General features: G+C 47.0%; 1 protein-coding gene across 1 annotated transcript in view; it reads right to left on the bottom strand.

Moving 5' to 3' along the window:
* Positions 1-10,000, bottom strand: part of grin2cb (glutamate receptor, ionotropic, N-methyl D-aspartate 2Cb) — a 60,742-nt gene that overhangs the window by 36,335 nt on the left and 14,407 nt on the right. The window contains exons 3-4 of the mRNA XM_048247024.1: positions 5,411-6,006; positions 3,239-3,353 (exon numbers count right to left, since the gene is read on the bottom strand). Of these exons, the coding sequence (XP_048102981.1) occupies positions 3,239-3,353; positions 5,411-6,006 (711 nt within the window). The remainder of the gene's footprint in view (positions 1-3,238; positions 3,354-5,410; positions 6,007-10,000) is intronic.

Raw genomic sequence — 10,000 nt, 5'->3', positions numbered from 1 at the left:
TGAGAAAAAGCATTTTTGATTGATTGACTAAGTCCTATGGTGTGTTTGTTGTGTGTGTGTGTGTGTGTGTGTGTGTGTGTGTGTGTGTGTGTTTGTGTGTCTCTGTGTGTATGTGTGTGATGTGGTACTCCCCTGATAAAATGGCGGGCAGTAAGCTGAGTTGTTGATTTATGACACACACCCTTCACTTGACAGGAGCAGCCGTATTCTGACCCAAAGGGACAGCATTGAGACCCCCAGAGTCCCCCCACACACACACACACACACACACACACACACAGCAGCAGTGGCAGTATCCTGACCCAATGTGCCAGAACAGAGACGAAGCCAAGTCCCCTGCATCCACACTAACAGTCTACCTCTATATTGAGTGCCCACCCTGGGACTGTATTCATACACTATGATCTGATGAAAGTACACTAAGGCCCTATATAGCCAGGAGAGCCACATCAACAAGCCACATCAAGATGCACAAAGACCCTATAGCCACATCAACAAGCCACAAACACTAAGACCCAATAGCAACATCAAGATACCACAAGCACTAAGACCCTATAGCAACATCAAGATACCACAAACACTAAGACCCTATAGCAACATCAAGATACCACAAGCACTAAGACCATATAGCAACATCAAGATACCACAAGCACTAAGACCTTATAGCAACATCAAGATACCACAAGCACTAAGACCTTATAGCAACATCAAGAAGCCACAAGTACTGAAAATCTGTACAGCCAACCATGCAACTAACCACCAACCCATTAACTGCGTCGGGACTCTACAGCCATACATAAGACCTTGCAACTGACCACACTTCATACCTCAAATGACCATGTCAAGCCCTTAAAAGCACACTAACACCCTAAAAGCACACTAACACTATGGATTAGAACCACACCCCAGAGGCTTATTAACACTCTACAACCCCCACTGAGACCCCAACATGTGTGCACCCAGTCAGATGCCCTCCACACATCCTTAAGCGCTCGGCATACAGTGTACTGTAGGCACCGACGTGAGGGCACCGACGCTCTCTCTCCCTTGTCGCACACATCAGCGGCGTAATGTTCAACTGACGAGCATTAAGTATAAGTATATATACTTTTTTGATCCCGTGAGGGAAATTTGGTCTCTGCTTTTAACCCAATCAGTAAATTAGTGAAACACAAACAGCACACAGTGTACACACAGTGAGGTGAAGCACACACAGCGCAGTGAGCTGCCTGCTACAATGGCGGCGCTCGGGGAGCAGTGAGGGGTTAGGTCCTTGCTCAAGGGCACTTCAGCCGCGGCCAACTGGTCGGGGCTCGAACCGGCAACCCTCCGGTAACAAGTCCAGAGTGCTAACAGTGGGCTACGGCTGCCCATAACATTACAAGCATGACAAGCAACTAGCAATGGATATTGAACGGCGCTGCCAAAAATAGACCCGAATTGTAATTCACACGGGGGCAGCGGCAGAGCTTGGAGCTGGTCTGCGGGTTTGCATTGACAACAATGGAATCTAACACCACTCTCATGTCTGCACCTATGGAGGCCTTTACAATTACAGCAGTCACAGTCTCATAGTCCAGGGGTTCCCAAACTTTTCCACGACAAGGCCCCCCAAATACCACTAGGTTCTGGCCAAGGACCCCCTTGATATGTTATTAAACCCATCGACAATACTACCGCAAATGTAAAAATACATTAAGCTAATACTAATAATAATAATAAGCTAATACTATTAATCATTTTAGCCACAAGCACTTCGCAATGGAGCATACAGTGTGTAAAAATTGTATTTGGGTCTTTCTGCTATATGAGAGCTATCGCTCTACTATTATTCCAAGTCATTTCATGGGAAATATAATGTTCAGATATGCGTCACATTATTATAATGCCATTGTATAACAATCCTCATAGTAATAGGTATATTTTAAACTTTTCAAATGCATTTATTTGTTGCTTTTATTTTTCCTTCCAACTTGCTGAGCCCCCCCTGGCACCCCCTCGCGGCCCCCACTTTGAAAACCACTGACGTAGTCCATACTTTCTCTTTACACACAAGCACACTCCATAGAGACTGGCCTGGTCTCCTTCTGCTACTGTACGGTCTGATGATTGCTTAACAGGGTATTTGACATGTCTAGCGTTGTTAGCTACTGATCTGCCTTTAATGTCATTTTTATCAGCTGCTGTTCTATCATTAACAGGAAGTGCTGGTAATTAAAAAAAAAAAACTTTAGCTGCCTCTGGCTGATAGGAAAGTGACTGAGGACTGATGTTGGCAAATAAACAGCATCATAAGGGGGAAGTGGATTAAGCTATAAATGCCAGAGTAAATTAGCATTCCCACACAGCACAACTTCACTCTCGTAATTTTTCATGAGCGATTAGTGTGCAGCTACCTTGAAATAATAACATAAACACTTAACAACCAGGCTGCCCAACATAATTGGACGTCCCAAGGTTTAGGAGAGACGATAAACAGAGGCAGAGAGCTGGCCTGAAATCTGTGATGAAGATGTACTGATGATGATGAGAGAGATTCAGTGGGTTTGACACGGTCCCTCTAACGGCGTCGTTACCATGGCACCTCCTGTCACGTTCAGGATGCAGGATGACTGCGCCCTGAGCTATGGCAGCGGCTCCGTATTAATCAAAGGCAAGGGGCAGTGCTGTCACCTGCGAGAACGTTCTGGGTGTCTCGACCCCTGACCTGTGTGACACAGAGGGGTGTGAACACACACCACACTTTTTAAACTGTGTGATCTGTTGTTGACCACTGACATGTCCGACGGGCCTATTACCCAGGGACAGGGCAGGGAGCAGTCACTGAAGGGACAGGTCCTCCTTTACCAATCATAACTCACCAACAGGAATCTCCAGAGGCCATAAATATCTCTAAGCAAATATTGAATGGTGAGACATATTTGCTACAGTTTGCTACACTCATCCAGTGAAGAAAGTGTGTGTGTGTGTGTGTGTGTGTGTGTGTGTGTGTGTGTGTGTGTGTGTGTGTGTGTGTGTGTGTGTGTGTGTGTGTGTCGGGCTCTTGAAGATGAAGTGTGGACAACACTGGAAGCCTTCCACCTGCACCCCCCCCCCTCGCCACACACACAAACACTGGCAAGAAAGCTCAATGTGTTGCAGTTGAGCTTTGATAGAAATCAAATTCTCTGATGGTGTCCAAACACACACAGTATTAGTTGACTCATTTATTTGCAAGTGTATTTGTTTGTTTATTTACCTTATCCCACTGCCTCTCACGGTCCAGAGCGATGACGATCATGGAGGGGTTCATCAGGTAACCATCACTGTTGAAGGACAAGTCTCTGTGGTCCCACGTTACGTTCAGCATGTGCCTGCAATGGACAAAGAACAGTTACAAAGAAAGTCACTTTAGGGTGTGACATAAGCCTCCGTGATCCTACGTCACGTTCAACATGTGCCTGCAATGGACAAAGGACAGTCACATCTATTTTCTATTTAGGGTGTCTAGCCTCTGTTTCGTCATGACATCATGTTGGATCTGTGCGAGCGCTGAGAGAATGAATGGAGCTCCTAATTTTAGCTTCTCAATGAGCTCAAAAACACCCGGAGATAGAGATGTATAGCAACAGTCATTCTCCTCTTAAAGGCAGGTTCTGTTATTTCCCAAACTCGGCCGGTTCAGACAGACAGGCCTGTCCAGCGTCTGGACAGAAATATCACCAGTCCCTCACTGCGCCCTCCAGCCACTAAGCTGACACATCAGCTTGTTTATTCTTCTTTTCACTCATTTGTTTGTGCCCCACGCCGCTTCATTTTTATAAAATGCCCTCTGCCTCTCCCGTGGTGACAGACATGAGAGTCTATTTTTGTCACGTTATAATACAGACCGCTGTCCTGCCTGAGGTAACAAACAGACTAAAAAGTGTGCGGGCCAGATTCAGACCAGAAACAGGCCAGGTCTCGAGCGGATTCAATGTTTTCTTAAGTCAGCCAATACTGTATCTGAAATGTTGGGGTGAGTAAGTCTGTAGTTTGGCATGAAAGGGAATATGTGTGTAAGACGAGCAGACATTCACTTGCTCTCCAGCAAAAAAAATAAAAAATGTCACTGCCTTGGCCCAGGTCCAGCCAATCAGAAGAGAACAATCTCTGAGTAGCCAATCAGAACACGGTGGGGAAAGTGACCGGACTGTCTCTAATGAGGACGACAGCTCCTAAAAGGAACGTCAAATTAACTGGGAATTCTGTAGAACCTCGGAATCTCATTACCTGTCAGAGCAACTGACACGTGAAAAAAGTTTATCAAAAAAAAAGAGAAGGGTAGGCCGACGATAAGGTCACATCTGACGAGCAGGGAGGAAAGGGAGAGAGGGTTGAGAGCCCTAATTAGATATGAAGGAAATGAACCACAATTGGTTGTTCATTTGCAATTACAACTAGTTTATTATGTCAATATTGGCAAAATATATCAAATATTTTGGTGTGTATGACGTCTGCATACACTATACGTATAACCCTGGCTAGGGAAAGATCATTGGCCCAGACACCAGGGCAACACAGACCTAAATATACGCCAGCTGGATAAGGCATTCATGGAAGGAGATTGCTCCAATTAAACCATCTCTGAAATCCCAAAAGTCGACCACACAGCTTCCATGTTACTCTCCCACTGCCAGAGACCTGTCACGCCCATCCAGCACAAGCTGCAGCCAACCATCTCTCCACTGCTAACCTGACATCTTCACCTGGTCATGGCCTCTAGAGGGGCATCATCAGCTGGCCGTGGTCTCTAAAGCTCACCTGAGGGTGTAGCTACGTGTAGATTCTCACCTGTTGAGGGATACAAAGCTCATCTGTGGATTGGGTAAAGCCTTTTTACCTCAGGAGAGTGTGACTGAGATGTTACTCAGAGTGTGATAGTCACCTACGGTTGAAGTGTTACCTGACTCACCTGAGCAGGTAATGAGATGTTAACTGTGTGTGACTCACCTGAAGACCTACTTGCTCTCTTCTGAGGTGTTAAACTTTAGCTGAAGAGGGTGTGGCTGAGATGTTAATTAACTAACTAAGTATAAGTATAAGTATATATACTCTTTTGATCCCGTGAGGGAAATTTGGTCTCTGCATTTATCCCAATCCGTGAATTAGTGAAACACTCAGCACACAGTGAACACACAGTGAGGTGAAGCACACACTAATCCCGGCGCAGTGAGCTGCCTGCAACAACAGCGGCACTCGGGGAGCAGTGAGGGGTTAGGTGCCTTGCTCAAGGGCACTTCAGCCATGCCTACTGGTCAGGGTTCGAGCCGTCCGAAGCACTAACCAGTAGGCCACGGCTGCCCCAAACACACTAAACTAAACCAAACTAACACACCTGAGCAGGTAAATACGTAGATGTTACATGATGATGTGAGAGTGCGTGACTCACCTAAAAATGGTGTAGTTGAGATGAGAGGGGGTGGGGCCATTGCAGTTGCTTTGTCCCTCGGGGACGAATCCATGGCTGCGGTAGAAGCTGTGCACGCCCTTCACCACGATGGCCACGCCCTCTCGGACGCGCTGCCGCAGGCTCTTGCGCCAGCGGTCCGTGATGACGCTGATGAGCCCCACTGGGAAGCTGGCTGGCGGTTCCGTCTCTGGGTTCCCCACCGCCAGGCTCGGAACCACCCAGATGTAGCCGGGCCCCAGGAGCCCGACCTCGGCCGCCATGCGGAACAGGTACTGCGCCTCGTCGTGCGAGCAGTACGCCAGCAGCACCTGCGCGTCCACCTGCTGGAGGAGACGCCGCGAGCGCACGTCGTTGGCCCCCGTTGACATGTCGAAGCTCAGCACTTCCTGCATCTCCCACAGGAAGTAGGAGGTGTCGGTGAAGGAGCGGATGTAGTCCACGAAGGTCTCGTAGCCAGGGTACAGGCTGGTGATCACCACAAAGTTGCCCCAGTTATACTCCTCCATGACCTTGAACATGGCTGTGATTTGCTGTTCAATGGAGGCTCCCATCTGGAGGAAAGTGGAGCCCTCTGCCTGTATGGATGAGTAGTACAAGAACAGTCATGCTGTCTGCTCTTGGGATTGGCATAAAAAGCATAAAAAGCAGGGATCAGCTGTGTTTGAATCCAGGCCTCCACTGTGCCTGACTCTATATCCCAGCAATGTCCTGTTCACCTTGAACCATGCATCACCAATAAGGCACACACACACACACACACACACACACACACACACACACACACACACACACACACACACAGATAAATGGCTCCTGTATTGATTTGCTCTCTGTGTTGGTGCCACACATAGAAACTTTGATTTATAGTTGTACACTCACCCATTCTCTTCTCTGATGTGTGTGTGCATGTGTGTGTGTGTGTGTGTGTGTTTCTCACCCTATTCTCTATCTGAGCTGTTGATGAGTAAATTTATTAAACCCAGTCTGTTGCTTTCTGTCCCGCAGTAACTCAGCTAATACACCTGTTTCACGCATGTGTGTGTGTGTGTGTGTGTGTGTGTGTGTGTATGTGTGTGTGTTGTGTGTGTGTATGTGTGTGTATGTGTGTGTATGTGTGTGTGTGTGTGTGTGTGTGTGTGTGTGTATGTGTGTGTATGTGTGTGTGTGTGTGTGTGTGTGTGTGTGTGTGTGTGTGTGTGTGTGCCTCTACACTAAAGGACACCAAGGGGAAGCACCAGTGAAGGCGATGCAGTGGATCCACCGATGCTAGGCAACAGCAACTAATACAAATAACAGTTAGCCTGCGTGAAGGTAGGCACTCAACATGAATGTGTTTCTGACGTTCTGGACAGTGCAACAACGGGCTGAATATCATTTATGGCGTCATTATGCCGTCAGTCCATCCCTCCTCCCCCCTTTGGAAGCCTACGTCCTACTAGCCCCTCCATTTGGATAACACATGAAGGAAAGTAGGAATACATGCTAAGTAGATGGTGTACAAACAGATTCATAATTATACCGCTTAATGTGTTCAGTGGTGATGGAGCACGGATACCTGTTACCGTGGATATTGAAACCATGGCGTGCGGGTAACGGGTTTCCACTGTATTCCAAACATCAGCATGAGGATGTTGTAACGGTTGTAATGTACAAATGGATATAACTGCACAATCTAATTTTCATTGGGCTTCATGAACAGCTGTCTCTGTTGATAGTTTAGGGATATAATAGGGCATTTGCGTTCATGTGGGAATAGGATCAAGCAACTGTTTCTCTGTTTATAGTTAGGGATAGATATAGACACATAGGCCTTAGCATGGGATTAGGCTCAAAACTAGATTATGATCAGGTTATAGATGACACTCAAAATACTGAATTACATATCAGCTTAGAGGATGGCTATGCAAAATCTCTCTCTCTCTCTCTCTCTCTCTCATCCAGGTGACATATCACATCATGGACCATGGAGTAAAGTGTGGCTGTGCTCCTCTGACCCAATAGAGCAGCAGTGTCCTTCCCTGTGCTGGGTATGGCTATGGGAACTCACTGTATAATTACACTGTTGAATAAAGGAGGTGTGTGGTCACCCCGGGGACAGTCTCAGCAAGCCAATTAAGACTCAGACTCAAAGGGAGGGGGTGTTTGGGGATGGGGTATGGGGGTATGGGAGGGAGGGCACTCTATAGCCTGGAGATGGTTCTCCATGACGCCCCCCCCACACACACACACACACACACATACACAACCCCATCCCACCATCCCCATAGAAGGGAAGTGAGAGTTGTGCTGAGTTGTCCTTCAGATAACTTCCTAAGCGTGAGTGAAAGTAGGCTAGCTGGAGTGAAGGGAGGAAGGTCAGGTGCCCAGGGACAGCCAGTCGAGTCGGCCGGCAGCCATGATTCTTCCTCACAGAGACGGGGAGAGGGAGGGAGAGGAGGGAGAGGGAGGGAGGGAGGGAGAAAGAGAGAAAAGAAAAAAACTCCCAAAACTCCCGAGTGGCTAGCACTCACTCACTCATGGGTCAGGCAGCTGCTTTTAAGCACCGTGTGTGCGTGTGTGCGGTGTGTGTGTGCGTGTGTGTGTGTGCGTGTGTGTGTGTGCGATGTGTGTGTGTACTGTATGTGAGCAGCGACGTTTGCCATTAATTAGTTTGGTTTACATAGCTGTGGCCTTTAGGAGTTCATTATACTCATCAAATATGTTAGAAATTCAGCTAACAATCTCAGCAACGCACAAAGCAAGCTTGATCAGCAATACTCGAATGTAATGCTCATTCAACAAATTACATAGTCTCTCTGGTTTCCCCAGATTGTTTGGTTGTGTGTGAGTGTGTGTGTGTGTGTGTGTGTGTGTGTCACCAACCCTTTCTGTTTAGGCTTTAAAGTTCTGTTCTGTTTCACAGTTACGTCACATGAAAGATGGCAGAGAAATATGTGGAATGGTGTGACACAGGCATTTGTGCTGCAGTTTTTAATTCTGATTAACCCTTAAAGGTGTAGGTTTTTGAACATTCTAAGTTCCGCAACAATTGAAGGTTCTAAAATTCTATGTTGAATTCATTGAACCCAGATATTCTTTAGAATGTTAATTTCCCAACATTCCTGTCACACCGGTGTGATGGTGCTCCTTTAAGGATTAATGACATTCAATCCGTGACCTTCACATGACCTTCATTTCACCTCCATGAGAAACACCCTGTCCTCACTCCTCAAGCATGCTGCACCAAGCTGCACCATCCCAGATGGTGGTCAGCTGTGGCTTGAATGTGGCCCTGATCTGGCCCACATCCGGCTTGAGTCAGTGCCAGTGTGTGTCCCAGGCTGAGCAGGGCTGTTGTAAACTGAGTTAATCTGATCTAGTCAGTCTCGCTATGCATTAGCATGGTGGCTTATCGGCCAGTCTGTCTACCACATCCCCCTTCTAATGGACTTATGCAGTGTGTTTGAGAAGTGTGCTTATGCTGTGTATTTTTCTAGTGTGTTTGAGAAGTGTGCTTATGTTAAGTAAGTAAGTATATACTCTTTTGATCCCGTGAGGGAAATTTGGTTTCTGCATTTATCCCAATCCGTGAGACACAAACAGCACACAGTGAACACACAGTGAGGTGAAGCACACACTAACCTGGAGCAGTGAGCTGCCTGCTACAGCGGCGTTTGGGGAGCAGGCAGTGAGGGGTTAGGTGCCTTGCTTCAGCCATGGATGTGGGCATGGGCTCAACCACTTCCCTCACCCACATTTTTCCTACTGGGTTGGGGATCGAACCGGCAACCCGAAGCTCTAACCAGTAGGCCACGGCTTGTAGTGTGTTTTCTACATCAAGAATAAATCGCTACTATAAGCTACTGACCAGGCTCAACATATCATTACTTCTGTGATTCTGTGGAAAGGGCCCCTGAAGACCAAGCAAAGTGGTTTCTTACAAGACAGGATTTTTTTCCCCATATGGAAGAGTCCTAATGTGCTAATGTAGTGTGTTTGTGTGGTCGGGTTATGAAGTGTGTTTGTGTGTGTGCTGTGGTGTGTGCTTGTAAAAGTTGTAATGTGTAATGTGGTTATGTAGTGTGTGTGTGTGTATGTGTGTATGTGTGTGTTTGTGTGTTTGTGTGTGTGTGTTTGTGGTATGTGTATGTGTGTGTGTACCTATGTGTGTGTGTGTGCGTATGTGTGTGTGTGTGTGTGTGTGTGTACCTATATGTGTGTGTGTAAGTATGTGTGTGTGTACCTATGTGTGTGTGTGTGTGTACTGTACGTATGTGTGTGTGTGTGTGTGTGTGTGTGTGTGTGTGTGTGTGTGTGTGTGTGTGTATGGTGTGTGTGTGTGTGTACCTATGTGTGTGTGTGTGTGTGTGTGTGTGTGCTTGTGTAGTATGCTTATCCACAGGTGCAGGTCCGGTGCAGCAGTCTCCAGTGTTGGGCTTGATCTAATATTTACCTGCATTGTTCACCAAGGGCAGCCTTCCCACCAGTCAGCCAAAGAGCCAAAGTCTCTCCCACAGCTGAACTGTGCTGAACCAGACTCAAAACCAAGCAAGCAAGCCAGCCGCAAAAAAAACCTTAAATGCAATCAGT

The sequence above is a fragment of the Alosa alosa genome, chromosome 6 (assembly GCF_017589495.1).
Source record: "Alosa alosa isolate M-15738 ecotype Scorff River chromosome 6, AALO_Geno_1.1, whole genome shotgun sequence".
NCBI lineage: Eukaryota > Metazoa > Chordata > Actinopteri > Clupeiformes > Clupeidae > Alosa > Alosa alosa.
Note: the sequence above shows the minus strand (reverse complement) of the source record. Positions and strands in the feature narration are given on the sequence as shown.